Raw genomic sequence first — 17,739 nt, forward strand, 5'->3', positions numbered from 1 at the left:
GACAGATTTGAGGAACTGTCCCAAATTGAGGTGTCAGTAGAGGAGGTTTTGGAACAAATTGATAAACTAAACAGTAATAAGTCTTCAGGATCTGATGGTATTCACTCAAGAGTTCTGAAGGAACTCAGATGTGAAATTGCAGGACCACTAACTGTCATCTGTAACCTATAATTTAAATCAGCTTCTGTACCAAATGACTGGAGGATAGCTAATTGCGACGCCAATTTTTAAAAAGGGCTCCAGAGGTGACCCTGGCAACTACAGGCCGGTAAGCCTCACTTCAGTACTGGGCAAATTGGTTGAAACTATAGTAAAGAACAAAATTGTCAGACACATAGATGAACATAATTTGTTGGGAAATAGTCAACATGGTTTTTGTAAAGGGGAATCATGCTTCACCAATCTATTAGAATTCTTTGAGGGGGTCAACAAGCATGAGGACAAAGGAGATCCAGTGGATATAGTGTATTTAGATTTTCAGAAAGCCTTTGACAAGGTCCCTCACCAAAGGCTCTTAAGCAAAATAAGCAGTCATGGGATAAGAGGGAAGGTTCTCTCCTGGCTTGGTAACTGGTTAAAAGATAGGAAACAAAGGGTAGGAATAAATGGTCAGTTTTCAGAATGGAGAGAAGTAAATAGTGGTATCCCCCAGGGATCTGTACTGGGCCCAGTCCTATTTTCCAGATTGTTTATGAATATGTTAAAAGGGGTAAACAGTGAGTTGGCAAAATTTGCAGGTGATACAAAACTACTCAAGATAGTTAAGTCCCACGCAGACTGCTAAGAGCTACAAAAGGATCTCACAAAAGTGGGTGACTGGACAACAACATGGCAGATGAAATTTAATCTTGATAAAGGCAAAGTAATACACATTGGAAAACATAATCCTAACTATATCTATATATCTATATCTATAGATAGATATTCACACACACACACAGAGATGGGGTCTAAATTAGCTGTTACCACTCAAGAAAGAGATCTTGGAGTCATTGTGGATAGTTCTCTGAAATCATCCACTCAGTGTGCATCGGCAATCAAAAAAGCGAACAGAATGTTGGGAATCATCAAGAAAGGGATCGACAATAAGACAGAAAGTATCATATTGCCTCTATATAAATCCATGGTACGCCCACACCTTGAATACTGCGTGCAGATGTGGTTGCCTCATCTCAAAAAGATGTATTGGAATTGGAAAAGGTTCAGAAAAGGGCAACAAAAATGATTAGGAGTATAGAACGGCTTCCATATGAGGAGAGATTAATAAGACTGGGACTTTTCAGCTTGGAAAACAGGCAACTAAGGGGGATATGATAGAGGTTTAAAATCATGAGAGGTATAGAGAAAGTAAATAAGGAAGTGTTATTTACTCCTTCTCATAATACAAGAACAAGGGGCCACCAAATGAAGTTAATAGGCAGTAAGTTTAAAACAAACACAAGAAAGTATTTTTTCACACAATGCACTGTCAACCTCTGGAACTCCTTGCCAGAGGGTGTTGTGAAGACCAGTACTATAATGGGGTTCAAAAGGGAGCTAGATAGATTCAGGGAAGATAGGTCCATCAATGGCTATTAGCCAGGATGGGCAGGAATGGATTGGGTGACAGGGCATGGATCACTTGATGATAACCTGTCTGTTCATTACTTTTGGGGCACCTGCCATTGGCCACTGTCAGAGGACAGGACACTGGGCTTGATGGACATTTTGTCTGACCCAGTATGGCCGTTCTTATGTACCTAGCTCTTTCTAAAGCAGATGGAACTGCTGGATTCTAAGATAGTGGGTATGACCTAGGGAGTGATCATGCTGCAGTTCTCTGACTAATCCCCACTTAATCAAGGTAAATGCTGAAGCAAGTTTGCTTCTGAGTTTTATTTTTCCTTCCCATGGCGTATCAACTAACAGTTCACACATACTGTCTGCTTTTCAGAGGATTCAACAGGGAAAGAGAAACCCCCTGAGAAAAGCAAGGAGAAGAAAGCAACCAGACCAGTGCGCAAGGTCCAAAAGCTAACCAGGTCATCAAGCCCAGATTCCAAACCAGGTGAACAGTAGTACTCTTGACATAGGCTTCTTTCTAGATGTGTATGTTCACTGATTAGTTATGCCCAGACTGGTGAAAAAAGCTGTAGTTTAAAGGCACCCCGTTGACTTGAACTCTGGTCAGTTATACCAAATAACCTTTAGGATATTTTGTGCATTATATCATCCCTGTATCCCCCACCAGTTTTTTTTTCTTCTGTTTACAAAATTTTCCTTTTCCCTGCTGTTGTGTGCAACTCTCAGAAACAGCAGAAGATTGTATATGTATTTCACAGAGGTTGTCTGAGGACATTCACCAGCCCACTAGAGACCAGCAGCAACAGCAGAACTTCCTTGCTCTTCTCTTCTGCCTGTGTCATCTTTCGTCTCTGTGGAAGAGCCGGTGTGTGTGTGTGTGTGTGTGTGTGTGTGATATGTACTTCTCTGGGGTGCAGCCTGAAACTGGGATACCACTGAGCTCTGTCTCACCAGCCTGGGCTCTCTCTCCCACAAACCGCAGACCTCTCCCAGTCCTCCAGTCACACAAACATTTACAGGCAGGGACACACCCTAGTGAGTTACACGAATGCTTTTTCCAGTCACTTACGGACCAACAATATGCAGGCTCCAGCCACTTCCACCCCAGCTCCCAAGCCTAGGAACCCACAGCTGTACCATCTTGCCATGCTCAGAAGCCTGACCAGTGTAAGTTATTTACCCAGTTCGCCCCTCCTTCAGTGTGGAGAGGACATGCACCAGCCTCTGTTCCTGAGCAGATTTCCCTTTAAACTTCAAACAACACACTGTTCTAGGTTAAAAAAAACAAACATAAAACAGATTTATTAACTATAGAAAGATAGATAGATTTTAAGTGATTATAAGTAATAAGTGTACAGATCAAAGTAGATTACTTAAGAAATAAAACAAAATCACAATCTAAGTTCTATAAACTAGACAGGATTTGAATCAAGCAGTGTCTCACCCTGATGGTACAAACAGTTCACAAATTTTCCATACACAGGTTGGGGGGACTCCTTTCCAGTCTGGGACCAGCTTCCCAGTCAAAGTCTTTGTTCCTGAGGTGTTTCCAGGTATTGAGTTGTGGGGGGAGTGAGGCCAAGTGATGATGTCACTTTCCCGTTTTACAGCTTCAATGTGGAGGGAACTTAATTGTCCCAAACACAGCCTCCAGCACAGTTAGTGGAAAAGTACATGCACAAGATGGAGACCAGTGTCACATAAGCTGGTCACATGCTCTTGCATGCTTTGATGAGTCATAGCAGGGGCCATTACCCATATTCTGGCTAGAATATTCTGAGGAAAGTTCATTGGGTAGGGATAAGCTTCTTCCATGGCCCATTGTGTTCATTGATGGGCCATCAACTTGAATAATCCATTCACAATGTGCTGGCTAGACTGGATGTAAACTACCTTGTGGGAGTTACCACAGGAGCAAACACATTTGAAATACAGTAACTCCTCACTTAAAGTTGTCCCGCTTAACATTGTTTCGTTATTACGTTGCTGATCAATTAGAGAACATACTCAGTTAAAGTTGTGCAATGCTCCACTCTTCCGTTGTTTGGCCGCCTACTTTCTTCACAGCTGGCAGCCTCCTACGCCCCCCACAGTGCCTCCCCGCTGCCGGCAGACCCCGCGGATCAGTACCTTCCCCCTCCTCCTGCCCCGGCAATCAGCTGGCTTGCGGCGTTTTGGAGGGAGGGGGGAGGAGCGAGGACTCGGCGCGCAGGCTCCCCCTTCCTCCCCTGCCTCCTGAATGCCACAAGCCAGCTGATTGCCCTGGGCAGGAAGTGGGGGGGGGGGAGGTAGGGGGAGCCTGAGTCAAGTCCTGCGTCAAGTCCTCCCTCCAAAATGCTGCAAGCCAGCTGATTGCCGCTGGCAGGAGGCAGAGGAAGGAGGGGAAGGCGTGCCAAGTCCTTGCTCCTCTCCCCTCCCTCCTGCCTGGGGCAATCAACTGGCTTGCGGTGTTTTGGAGGGAGGGGGGAGAAGTGAGGGCATGGCACGCAGGCTCCCCCTCCCTCCCCTGCCTCCAGAAATCTGCAAACCAGCTGATTGCCCTGGGCAGGAGGCGGGAGGAAGAGGCTGCGCCAAGTCCTTGCTCCTCCCCCCTCCCTTCTAAATGCTGCAAGCCAGCTGATTGCCCCAGGCAGGAGGGAGGGGGGAGGAGCAAGGACTCGGCGTGCCTCCTCGCTCCCTCCCCTGCCTCCCGAACACAGCAATCAGCTGACTTGCGGCATTTAGAAGGGAGGGGGGAGGAGCCAGAATGCAGTGTGCAAAGTAAAGGGGGAGAAGGGGGAGGGGAGAAGAGATGGGTCTAGGGTGGGGGCTTGGAGGAAGGGGTGGAGTTGGGCAGGCTGAGGGTTGAGCCCCCTGCCCCTGGTGCTTGCAGAGTAGGGGAAGCTGCCCTGGAACCTAAACCCCCCCATTTACATTAATTCTTATGGGGAAATTGGATTCGCTTAACATCGTTTCACTTAAAGTCACATTTTTCAGGAACATAACTACAACGTTAAGTGAGGAATTACTGTACAGGTACATAGTCAATATTCATAACTTCAGATACAAAAATGATACATGCATAAAAATAGGATAATCATATTCAGCAAACCGTAACTTTTCCATTAACACCTCACATGACACATTTTGTACAAGATTTGTTGCAATTATAACACTGGTGAATACGGGGGTGCCAGGGTGTTGCTTTGGGGTACAGAATATCACAGTGGGATGCTGCATGTTGCTTTCCTGTTGCCTATCCTATCTCACAGATAGATGCCAGCAATGAGGGAGGGGCCATCAGTCTCCACTGCTAATAGGTGGGGTGAGGTCAATGGAACCTATTGTGTTATCCTCCTATGGCCTGATGGATTAGGAATAGAATGAAGGAGTCATCCCTCTCCTTTTTCCTCATCTTCCTCCCCGCCCCCTTCCTGTATACAGGTCCAGGTCTGTGGAGGGAATTGGGAGGTGGAGGGGAACAACTTCCTTCTCCGTTGCTTTTCCTGTACCTCAACTACAAAAATGAAGGGAGGCACTTTTCCTTTGTTGTACTAATCTTTGGTATTACAAGAAACAAAAGTAAATGGAAAACCTTTCAGATAGAATCATATTTTAATTGAACTTTCATGTCAAATAAGCAATCATCAGGATCAATCCAATCAATATACTAACATAGCTTAAAAAATGCATAGGGCATTTATTTTTGCATATTTAACCTCAGAATGTACTGTGGTCTGTAGTTAGCTCCTTTTTTCTTTAACTAAGCTTATAAAGTTAAGCCATATACAAATTTATTACTCCCAAAGAGTTTCGGCAACAAAGTTAATGTGGCACAATATAGAAATTGTGCACTCAGTATATAGTACTCAGGGGAGCGGTGTGTAAATGTCTCATTTTAGTGATGATGGCTAATAGTTGAAACTGGCATTGAAAGTAAATGTTAGATATGAAGCTGTTTCTTTGTGCTCTGTTGAATTCATGTTGTTCAGGAACTGTGAATGGCTAAGCCTCCTCCCTTATATAGAAAGTAGAGTTACCAAAACTTTAACAGAAGTTGTGTGTTCTGGATTCATCTTTAAAGTAGCTTGAATTTTAGAGCTGCTGCTACCTTCAGTTTGGTTTTCTTTGGGAATCTGAGAATGGATTTCCCAGACAAAGTTGAAAGGATAGCCTGAATTAAGCAATGCTTGTGGGCCTATGGATTAAGAAAGGAACCAAATGTCTCCTTAAAAAGAAAAATAATTAAGAGTTTTCCATAAAATATTTGTGACCATACTATTATTCCAGAAAGGGAGAGTAGCACAGAGGCAGTTGAACTCCGTAACCATGTTGATTTTATGGTGTTATCCAGCTACACCTATCTCTGTATTGGACTACATAATTCTCCTCATGTTTTTGTGCTGAAAATCTTAGAGGAGAGGCATCAGAGCTGGCTCAGTGTTATATCTGTAATGATGTTCCCTCCCCCTTCAGTCACTGCAGTAACAGAATGCATAACACAGCCAAGTACTATAAATAACTGCAGCTCATATTCTGCTTTGTTAGCTTCTTTTAGTGTAGACAGCTGACCTGATATAGAAGATGAGCTCTTCCTTCTGGCTTTGTGGAGGGGTATAGAAATAATTGAGAGCAGCAAGTTGGGCAAGAGAATCTCTTTGGCTGGTGCATCTATTTTAAAAAGGTTCATGGTAACCTGTTTCTAGTTCAAGTGACAGGTTCATAAACAGGTTGCATAGTTTATAATTTAAGTAGACACTGAAATGGTGGCTTTTCAACCTTTTATCTTAGAGATTCTATTGCTTTCATTAAAGGAGCATTGAAGATATTGAATGTCAAAACATACTAGATCTGCTGTGTTGGTTTAGTTTTTTAATTTAGTTAGATTCAATGTCTAGGTTTGTCAGAGCCCTGTAGGGCCAGTAGGCTGATATCCTTATGTATTTATGACTAGTTTTTAAACTATGCTCATGCTCTAGTGTATGAACATATATGGTTGGAAATCCCAACTAAGAGAGAGACAAATTGACCTGATTATTAATTACCTGCAAATTAGGTGTTTCTCAGCAGAGATTCAAGTGATAAATGGCCCAAATTAAATAATCAGTATACTGCTTTGCACTTTATATATATACTTTTCATCCAAGGATCTTGGTGCTTTACTTCAAAAGGTCATTAAATATTGTGTGGGAAGCTAACGGGAAGAAAAACTAGTCAGATGAATTTATATGTTTAATCTTATAAGCATTCAGTGAAGATACTTTTGTGCCAGATCTGCCAGCCTCTGATCTGATATAGGGCCATTGAATAATATTAATGCATGTTTGAAAAAAATAATTGTGATGTAACCCTTTATAACTGCATTCTGTTCCTAAGCAGTGCATAAACCATTAAGATAGTGTCTTAACCCTTTAAACTTCCCCTTCACGGAATTCCTTGCTAGAATCCACTGGATTTGCATAGCCCAGGACTGTTATTGACTCACATTTGAACATTCGTAAGAGCCATCTATTTCAGCAGCAAATTTGCTCTTAAAAATGCTATTGCTTTCTAAAGTCCTTTCTGTAAACTAAACTGCTGCTCGTTTAGCCTCAGTACTTAAAAATGAACCATTCATTTCCTCTCCCCCCCACCCCCATTCTGGGCCTCCTTTTATTCTCGTTACTCTGAAATTTTATCTTTCCCCCTATTCTATTTCTGCTCTGCTTTCTCGTTTTCCTACCCCCCCCCCCCCCGCTCAAGATACAGAGCCTCTTTTCTCAACCTCACAACCTTCTACAGATTCTCTCTTTATTTTCACTAACACTTGTCTTCAGATCTTTTAGGCCAGCACAGGACTATTACTTCTACCGTTTTTTGTAGGGATACAAGTTACTGCAGGATGCTTTGGGTTTTTACTTTGTGCTGTACCTTGGTAATAAACATTATACCTCAGCCTTCATATACTTTTATGCTTCGAGGCTATTTATTAGGCCTGAGTTGTGCAACTGAAGTAGCACCATATTTGTTTGGAATATAGTGATAGTTCTTAGTGTAATAATAAGTAGAAGGGTTATGGTAAGTACTAGGTACATTCAAGATGCACTGGAAAATACATTCAGTACTTCATTATTTGCTCTTTGTTTAGGTGGAGGTCATCTGATAAGTACATCTTCCTGGCGGGATGGACAAAAACTAGTGAAAAAGATACTGGGTCCAGCACCTAAAGTAGAGCAACAGAACAAAAGAGCAACATCCAGTGACAGAAATGGAAGGGAGAGAGCTACTAAATCTCGTAAGCTGTGCTGTATTTAACACTAGCTTTTTCTGTTGGTTTTAATTTTTTATTTAACAACTTTGCAGACTTCTAAGATTTGTGGAGGCTCCTACTATATTAGGAACATGCAGCAGTTAAGGTTGCAACTCAACCTGCTTTTGTTATAAAGCCCTATTTTTCTCTCTTATGACTTTGACTTGGAAAACTAGTTTGGCCTGAAAATTGTCAGTTCTTTGTGTCTTTGGATCCCACTGCAGGTGTATATGAATGTGAGAGCAGAATCTTTTTGAATAGCTGTGTCCACTGGAGCTGTGTCTGCACCTTCCATGCCCATGTGCCTCCCCTTTCCCACCTCAAAAGCATAAAGGGTAGAGCAGCCATACAGTCCCTCTGTTCCCTCTTACCAGCCTTGGCAGTGAGACAGAACTAGTAGCATTTGTCTGCTACCCCTTATTGTTTCTTCTCCTCTTAACTCAGGGCTAATTTTTCCCTTTTTACCCTCTGTTATTCTTTATTTCTTATTTTTCTGTTTGGATTGTCTCTTAAAAAAAGCAAAGGCACCTCTTTCTGCACGAAAATGGCATATTCAAAGTCTTCAGACTTCAAACCACATCTTTTCTGGATGGCTTAATCCCTCTCATTACTGGCCACAGCCACCGTTTATTCTGCCTTGGTGAGAGCCACATTCCAGGTCGGTGTTTGATGCGCTGGACGTTTTTCCACAAGGACATGGAAATTCAGGGAAGCCTGTATAAAGTTTCACTGCCTCAGACAGTGTATAGGGTCACTTCAGACCCTGAAGATGGAGGATCAACTTCTAAGACAGATCCGACCACTGTTAAGTTCTAGTCTGCTAGTGCCCCTGCTACCCAGCACATGACTCCCAAATGGGTGCCAACAAAAAATCCCTGGCATCAGGCAAGGCTCCGGCACCAAAGTCCATGCTGGCACTGAAGACTGGTGCAGCGTCTTCTGTGAGACAAGAGAGGCCCAAATATAGAGACAGACATGGCTCCTGGCACCAGTCCCTATCTTTCTGTAAGGAAGGGCCCTAACATCAGTTCTCCAGGGAACAAATCACTATGCCTCTGTCCATCACAGGAGGAGTAAGTGATGCTGGCTCAACCTTCAGCTTGGTGCTGAAGAAGCATTAGCCTCATGTGGTACCAGTGCTTACAATACCACTGGCACAGGCATTGACACAGGTGGCAGCTTCAACATCAGCACCATCTATGGAATTCCTAACAGTGCCTGATGACTTTTTACTGGAGGAGACTATCTTGTACCCGGTGATGTTTTTGGTACTAAGACTTTCATAATTGGCACCAGTGCATAATTTTGGCTTCTTGGCCAAGAAGGTCTTGGCTTCAAGGTCTCCCCAAAGGTCAAGCTGTCCCTTGACTGTTTCTTTGTTGTCCTCCTCACTGGAGCACACTCTTTCTCCTGTGTCTAGCAAGGAGTCTTCTCACCTCAGATCATTATATCACCACAGACAAGAGGCTCTTCCTTTACAGCTCCTACACACACACACACCCATCACAGGCATACAAATGGCCTGGTCAACCTGATCTGAACCAGTCTTACCAATACAGTGGGCCATAGTGGGATTGTGCATATTGGGGGTCTTTGGTCCTGGATATCCAGGAGACCTTCCTACCATTCTAGGAAGTAGAGTAGATCTCTGTTTCCCCTCCACTTCTATGCCCCGATCACTATCATTTGAGAGAGATGAGTGAGCAAGTGGTTGAGGAGGAACAGACACCAGAGAACCTGAGGAGCAACATCCTTTGCATTTCAGGCACACATTGTCATCTTTCCCCAGCCAAAGCTGTTTCTTCAACCCTTGTACCAGAATCTGATGACTTCAGAAGTTTCAGGACCTGCACCCCAGAATTGCCAAGAGACGTTTCAATGTCAAGTGTATCACTTTAAAAAGAAAAATAAAAAAAAAAGGCTCTCACAAGCTTCTTGAAATTCTGCACTCATCTGCTCCTGCTAGGATAGTACAACCTGTCAACGAGGGCTATGGACCCATCACTCATCCCATCAGCACTGAACTGGTGGTCCAACCTCAAGAATTTCCAAAATGGGTTCTCTTTTCTCTAACTCCTGCAAAGATGCTGATCACTGACACATCATGAGCAGGTTGGTGTGTTCACCTGGACCACCTCCAGATACAAAGGATTTGATCTCAAAGGAAAATAACCCTTCACATAAATGTTCTGAAGCTACAAGCAATTAAATTAACTTCCTTGGCATTCCAGACTGTCCTATGGAATTCCACAGTACAGTTTCATACAGTCAACACATATGCAGGTGCATCTGCACCTGCTTATTATCCCCATGTCAAGAAGCTATCAAGTTATGGACATTGTGCCAACAACCCAGGTAACATCTCTTCATCTTGCAGGAGTCAGCAAAGTTTAGCATACTACTAAGCAGACAATTCATCGCCAACTACAAGTGGTCTCTGAAGAGCTTTATCAAGCTTATTTTTTTTCACTAGAGGGGAAATCCTGTCATAGACTTGTTTGTCACCAAAGATCATCTGAAATGTCCAGCCTTTTGTTCTGGGGAGGCAAGATGCCTATCTCATACTGTTGGATCAAGGTCTCATATAAGCATTCTCACCAATTCCCATGATTCCCAGAATGACATGCAAGATCAGATGAGACAGAGTATCTCTCATTAGTCCTGATGGTCTCATACAAGTCAATACAGTTCTGGTTGATAGACCTTCCCCAGACATCTGCTTAGCCTCCCATTCCACTTCCAGACTGCCCAAATATAGCTGAGATTGGCAGAACTCAATTTTTGTTTTTTTATTTTAAATATTTTTTCTATTAACTATTTTTATTTTTATGGTTGTGGGGAGAAGGTTGAAGTTAGAGTTAGGGCAGTGCTGACTGTGATGAGCTGCAGAGGGCTTCCTGTGTGGCTGAGGAGCCCAAGACACCAGGGCCCAAGATGAGGTGCATGGGTGGTGGGGATCACCCTGGCCGGGCAGAGCAGAGCCCTCTGCAGCCAGGACTGTAAGGAGGACAACGAGCCCTTGGCCAGGGGGGAGGCCACCCTGCAGCTGAACAGTTCCTGCCCGGGGACAGCTCCCATGCTCCTGGCTGGTGAGTAGGTGAGCAAGTCCATGACAGCAGAGCTGTAGAGTGCTCCCTGCATGGCCATGGGACCGGTGACAGTGAATCCCAGCAGTCACAAGGTACAGGAAAGTCTGGGGTCCAAGTAGGGCATAGCAGAGATCTCAAGCCAGAGCCTCAAGAAGGACAAGTTCTTGGCTGTGGGAGAGGTCACCCTGCTGCTGAATGGCTCCAGCCAGGGGATGAAATCATTCAGCAGCTGGATGACTTCCTCTGTGATGGGGGAGAGGACTCCTCCCTGCAGTTCTGGCCAGGTGTCTCTGCTCTGCTGGGTCAGGACCGCAGTCTTTCCCACACCGTATGCCTGTCAGGATTGAGTCTCACCAGCCCCACTCACCAGCCGGGAGTGTGGGAGCCATTCCCAAACAGGAAATTCTCAGCAGTGCAGTGACTTCCTCTATAGCCAGGATGAGTGAGCAATCATCCTTGCAATCCTCATCCCTTGCAATCCTGGCCAGGGGTGTCTCTTCCACTGGGGCGAGGGATAGTTCGGGGGTTTGAGCATTGGCCTGCTAAACCCAGGGTTGTGAGCTCAATTCTTGAGAGGGCCATTTAGGGTACTGGGGTAAATATCTGTCTGGGGATTGGTCCTGCTTTGAGCAGGGGGTTGGACTAGATGACCTCCTGAGGTCCCTTCCAACCCTGATATTCTATGATTCTATGACAACTGCAGCCTCCCTGACACCTTGTTCCTTCAGGGATCGGGTGTCACTGGCCCTGTGGCTATGCAGGGAGCCCTCTTCAGCTGCACTATCATGGCACCTTACTCCTGTGACAGTGGAGCAGCAGAGGTCTCCCTGCATGGCCAGTGACACCCAATCCCTGCAGGGACATGGTGTAGAGATGGCTGCAATCCTGGATGGGCAGACCAGAGATCCCCGGCATTCCCAGCTGGTGAGAGGGAGTGGGGCCCATGATAGTGGGCTGCAGATGGCTCCCTGAACTGTTGCAGGAGCCATTCAGCAGTGGGGTGACCTCCCCTGCTGTTGGGGGCTCCTCCTCCTTGCAGTCCTGGTCAGGGGTCTCTGCTCTGCCATGCCAGGACCACAGCCTCCTTCTGTTCTTTGTGCCTGTAAGTATCGGGTGTCACCAACCCTGAGGCAGCTCAGGGAGCCCTTTGCAGCTCCGCTGTCTCTTACCCGCTCACGTACTCCAGTGACAGCAGGGTTGCAGGGGACTTGTTGCAGGGCTGATGATATCCGATCCCAGTAGGCACACTGGCTATTACTGTTTGATATTTTTTTCATCGATTTCAGTGTGTCAGCTGAAAATCCTATAGTTAGCAATTAAAATTTAACCCTGCCAAGCCTAAATGTAGTATTGCAGCATCAAGGTCAGATACTACATAAAGACCAAGGGTCACTGCATCTGATAGTCTGGATGTAGGCTTGTTGAGCGCTACTGATTGAGACACCTCTCTACAAGGTCCTATTCCAAAGCAGAAATCCCTCCATGAGGAGGCCTTTTTCCTATAAGTGGGGAAAAAAATTTCAACTTGAGTAGCTCAGCACAACTTTGACTTACTGAAAGCTTCTATACCAAAGATTCTTGACTATATCATATATTTGAAACATTCTGGATTTTTTTCAATTACATTACAATCCGCCTTGCAGCATTCACTTCATGTCATGCACTTGTCCAGTTATATATTTTTATCCTATGGTATCCAGATTTCTAAAGGGGTTGCTGCATACTTACCCAATAGTCAGAGAACTCTCTCCTGCATGGAATCTTTGCAAACCTCATGATGTCACTCTTGGCGCACCTTTTAGTATGCTCTTTCTACCACCTCTCATTTTCTTGACTGTCTTTTTAATCCCATCACATGGGCCAGTAGTTATCAGCAAACTCCAGGCTCTCGTGGTTGATCTTCCTTACACAACGTTCTGCAGAGGCAGATGATGTTGACACCTCATCCAAGGTTTTTCTAATGTCTGGATTTAATTTAAACTGGTCCATCAATTTACCTATTTTCTCCAGGCCTTGATGTTTCAAGGGCTTTATTATACTACCCTTTCAGGACAAATCCTTTGACTGTCTTCCAGTCTTTTTATTGCCTTTTCTCCAGTGACTTGAAGGGCTAAATCATCTCCTCCCAGAGAGTATCAAAACGGGTTACTCAGTGCATCAGTTTGCTACCGTATGGCTGAGATACCTCTTCCTTCAAAGGTAAAAGCATATACCACTGGAGCATAAACTGCTTCCTTTTCTTGTTTCAGAAACCTCCCCATATCTGACATTTGCAAGTCAGCTACATGCACCCCTTGAACGCTCCCTTGATCTGACTGCAGGATCAGATGCCAAGTTCTGGACTGCGGTATTATAACCATTCTTTAGTGGCAGTTCGGACTCCTTTATACCACCTCCAGATGGGGCACTGCTTATCAGTCACTTGGAGTGGGATCCACATGGATATGTTTGATTAAGAAAAAGTGGTTATTTACCTTTATAGTAACTGCTTTTTCAAGATGTCATTATCTATGTGGATCCCACTCCACAATCCAACCTCAATTCCCCACTTTTTTGGAGTTCTCTGAATTAGCCAGGGAACTGAGGGAGAGTTGCAGCTGCTATGCCCTATATGCCCTTGTGTGTGGGGGGGGGAAGGGACAAGGGAGAGTGTGAGGACATTCAGGATGCAGGCACCCGGCCCCACTGGACATTGCTTTTTCCAAAGATCAAGGCACTGAGTTGGGCACCTGGAGTGGGATCCGCACAGACAAAAACATCTTGGAGAGCCACAGATACTGTAAGATAAGTAACCAGGTGTGAGGGTTTTTGTTCATTTTTTGCTTTTAAGGCAAAGAGGGTTTCTGCAAAGTTGAAAGAAAATTCATCTGTGTTTTGAATTAAAAAAAGAGTGGTGTTGCACCTATTTGCAGCTTTGTGTACTGATGTAAGTGTTCACACAAAGTTGCAAGTGGATTAGCTAATTTGGTGCAACATTACACCTATAATTAAAACTGGTGAAATTGTGTGTATAGATAAGCCCAGGGTTGTAGTCTAAGATCTGCAGTTGTGTTTTATTATGGAATCAGTTATACCCTTTTGTAACCCTGGCTATAATTAAGAACCCTGGTTGTAAACTTGGAAGCGAATTCTGATCTGCATCTTACAGCAAAAACAAAATCCTTGAACTCTCAGATTTTCACATTTGTAGTTATGGTGTTAAGAGAAGAGTAATTCCAAAGCTTCATGACACAAAATTATCATTGTAGAGATCAAGAAGGATTTTTTCCAAGTTAGAGAGCTGTAATAGTGTATTACAAGAATTCTTCTTTCCTTTGAAGCAGCAGATTTTGGCCACCTTTGGTCTTAATGGCTATAGTCCAATCCAATATGGCAAATGTATATTTTTACTTAAGATTAATATGATAGCTCATATAGCTCCATATATGGATTGACCCTATGGTCCATACAATTTAATGTGGCCATTTTGATTTCAAAAACTGTAAAGAAAAGACTATAAAACTTGCAAGATTCTTTGGTATTCCAACAGTGTACACATTTCACATCAAATTTGGAAGAAAAATTGCACTTGTAATCATTTCTTTGCCCAATGTCTAGTTTCATTCTGAAGCAAACTTTACAGCATATTTGTAAAGCTGGACGGAAGGGATTTAATTATAAACTGATAGATCCTGAACTGTAGGAAACTATTAAAATATGTGCATTTTGGTAGCAGTGTCCTGGCTACAACCTATCCGTTTCCAATTAATACTAATATATATAAGAGCTTTGGACATCATTGGCTCTGCTTGGTGCATTACAATTCTTTGCAGATATTTCAGTGGTGGCTTCTACTTCCCAAATCTTTGCTTTATATATCAAAGCTTTTTAGTACAGTGCTTTTGATATATAAAACAGGATGTTTTCTCTTTCGAGTGGAACTGACAAGAGAATACTAGTTCATCTCCTTACTTTTTATGCTCTTCAATTATTGACCATTTTTATGTGATTGGTTTGAAACAAAGAAAATCTTCCCTCCCCACCTTTCTTTCCCATTCAAAATGTTTAGTTGTAGCATCTGACACCTTTCATTCTTTAGCAGGTCCTATTGGAAGGACAGGGTCAGATCCCAGACTGGATGTTACCCACAAAACCTGTCCAAGAAGTTCTGAATGGTCAAGGAGTAAAGTACAGTCTGAGAGTAACCTGAAGAAATTGGACTCTACTCTTCCAGATAGTAAACAAGATGAAGACCATACCTCCTTAAATAAGGACTTTCTGCCCATAGAGATACGTGGAATTCTTGATGACCTACAGTTGGACTCAGTGATTCCAAGTACAAAGCAAGAGAAAGATGGGGAAAGGCAAAGTCAGAAATCTGCAGTGCCTACACAAGGTGCCAGGAGTCACAGTCCAACAAAAAGGAAACCAGACAAGTTAGCTGCTAGTGAAGAGCCTCAAGTTATCTCCAAGAAACGTCACTATGACACAGATGAGGTTCGCCAGTACATTATTAGACAGCAAGAGGAGAGGAAGAGGAGGCAGAATGAAGAGAAGAAGGCACAGAAAGAGGCAACAGAACGGAAGAACAAACGGCTTCAAGAGCTTTACAAGAAACAGAGAGAGGCTTTTGCTAAGGCAAAGAACATTCCAACTTCTGAACCTTCAGCAGCTAGGCGACTACAGGAAACCTATTCTAAACTGTTGCTGGAACACACTTTGCTAGAAGAAACTTCTCAGCTCCCTGTTGCGCAGGAAATGCAGGTATGTCCGTTTCATTACCTCAGTATTTTAAAGATAGGCATAGAAATAGAGGGTAGACTACTTAGGAAGGTCCTGAATTATCTTTATTAAGATAGCAGTTAAGGAAAGAAGCAGAGTATATCTATGAAAACAATGATCTATACTAAAAACCAAAATTTTATTTGCCCACAAGACAGATAAATTGCAGAATCTCCTCGCATCAGCAAGACATACAATAATAGTGAATGGAAATTCAGTCTCTCGTAATTCTAAGTAGCATCTGAGTTTAATGTATTGATTAACTGATACAATGATTGAAACTTAAAAAATGCATATAATAAAACTCCGCAGACTGAATGAGGGGCTTCAGTTCAGCTTACTTTGGCAGAGCTGTGACTATTGAGGTAATTCAACTCACTGCTGTTTGAGGCTGAATGTGAAACATGGTTGTTAGATGACAGGTCATTACTGTTAACTTTCCTGGTTCCTCTTTGGCTGGCTCTGTGTGTGAGTAAAACTTGTGTCCCACCAGTCAGTTTTGTTGGGACAAAAATCTTGAATGCCCTCTCCTTTTTTCTATTTTTGCATGCTAGTAAAACTTTAATGTTGAGTTTCTTCTAGTCCCTTTGACTTTGAGACTTAAGCTCCTCAGTCACTTTAGGCGCTTCTGAAAATTTTGCTGTTAGAGTCTTCTTTTTATTTCTAGCCCAGGCCTGGATATCAACCATCTGGGGAATCTGACAAAGAAAACAAGGCACAGGAACGTTCTCCTAGTGCATCTTCCAGTAGTGATATGTCCTTGTCGGAACCTCCACAGCCTCTTGTTAGGTAAGTAGGTATGGACGTTTATCAGAGACTTCTAATTCTCCTTAGATCATATAGTACACTTCTAAAATGATTGCTTTTATAGTGATTAGTGATATAAAAGTGTTCTATGACAGTAGGAATATTTGAAGTGCAGTAATACATTTTTATTTTGAGGTTGTACAGGAATCTGATGCACAAAAAATTAAATTTTGATTACCAATCTGCCTCAAAATCATAGCATCTATAAATAGTATTTGAAATATAATTGACATCAACTGCTACTGTTATTCTTCTATAGATATCTCAGAGAGATGTGCATTCCGCATCAGGGACTGGTCTTTCCTTTGTCGTCATCCCGGTGCAAGAACAAGTAATCATATAACCATATCTGCAAGTTAGATTGCATTCTTTATTTGAATCACCTCGTTATTTTCTTCCTCACTTTCAGACTGAGGTTCCAGCTTTTGATTTTCACCTTCAGGCTCCACACAAGACTGTTTCTGCCTGCATCTCTGGTCTAACTTCTTTCTATTCCCCAGCTTGCTCCTATTTTTCCCCCTTCTGCTTCCTCCAAAATACTCAATTTATATCCATCCACCATTGCCTTCATACATGAAATAATCTCTCTCCCTCTTGTGTAGCAAGCAGACTCTTGCTCATTATCTGGGAAGCTTTTCATTAATTCACTAAAGTCAGAAGCAGCATGGAGTGGAATCTCTGTACAGTGTTTTGACACTGAACTGTCATCTAGTCATTTGATATATTGTCTAATTTAGGTTGTAAGTCCTTTGCAGCATCGACTGCCTTTTTTTCCTGGACATTTAAACTAATGGACACCACTTAATAAATGTAATCAAATTTATGTTAACAGCATATTCAGGATGCACATTGAAACATGCAAAAGTGAGGAAATGACTGTTAAGGCTACATACACATCCTTAACTCTGTCCCCTTGTACATATGCCCTATGATCTGGTCTTTAATTACATGATCACTTACTGTTTCTTAAATGTGTATATCTCATTACCATGATCAAATTAAAACACAGTTTTGTTGTGTAGCAATACTTGTCTCTTAGTCAGGAAGAGTTTTAGCTAGGGCTAGGAAATTCAAGTGGTAATAGTTCAAATACTATACTGGTATTGCTGTATAATGCAATATTAATATACTACTGTGATGGGCACCTTAGCAATACCTAGGTGTGGGTGCTAATAACAGGGAAGAACTGAGACTAGAATGGCTGCATAATTTATTTGGAGAGCCAAGTAGGAAGTTGAGAAGCAGGACTTA

The 17,739-nt window shown here is 43.0% G+C and overlaps 1 protein-coding gene across 11 annotated transcripts in view; it reads left to right on the forward strand.

Moving 5' to 3' along the window:
* CEP350 (centrosomal protein 350) overlaps positions 1–17,739 on the forward strand; it is a 143,989-nt gene that overhangs the window by 41,748 nt on the left and 84,502 nt on the right. For 10 of the 11 annotated variants that reach the window (XM_039486128.1, XM_039486132.1, XM_039486133.1 and 7 more), the window contains 4 exons: positions 1,934–2,047; positions 7,670–7,816; positions 14,999–15,663; positions 16,349–16,470. In XM_039486128.1, the coding sequence (XP_039342062.1) occupies positions 1,934–2,047; positions 7,670–7,816; positions 14,999–15,663; positions 16,349–16,470 (1,048 nt within the window). The remainder of the gene's footprint in view (positions 1–1,933; positions 2,048–7,669; positions 7,817–14,998; positions 15,664–16,348; positions 16,471–17,739) is intronic. The other variant, XM_039486124.1, reaches the window with a different exon arrangement.

The sequence above is a fragment of the Mauremys reevesii genome, linkage group 8 (genome assembly GCF_016161935.1).
Source record: "Mauremys reevesii isolate NIE-2019 linkage group 8, ASM1616193v1, whole genome shotgun sequence".
Taxonomy (NCBI): Eukaryota; Metazoa; Chordata; order Testudines; family Geoemydidae; genus Mauremys; species Mauremys reevesii.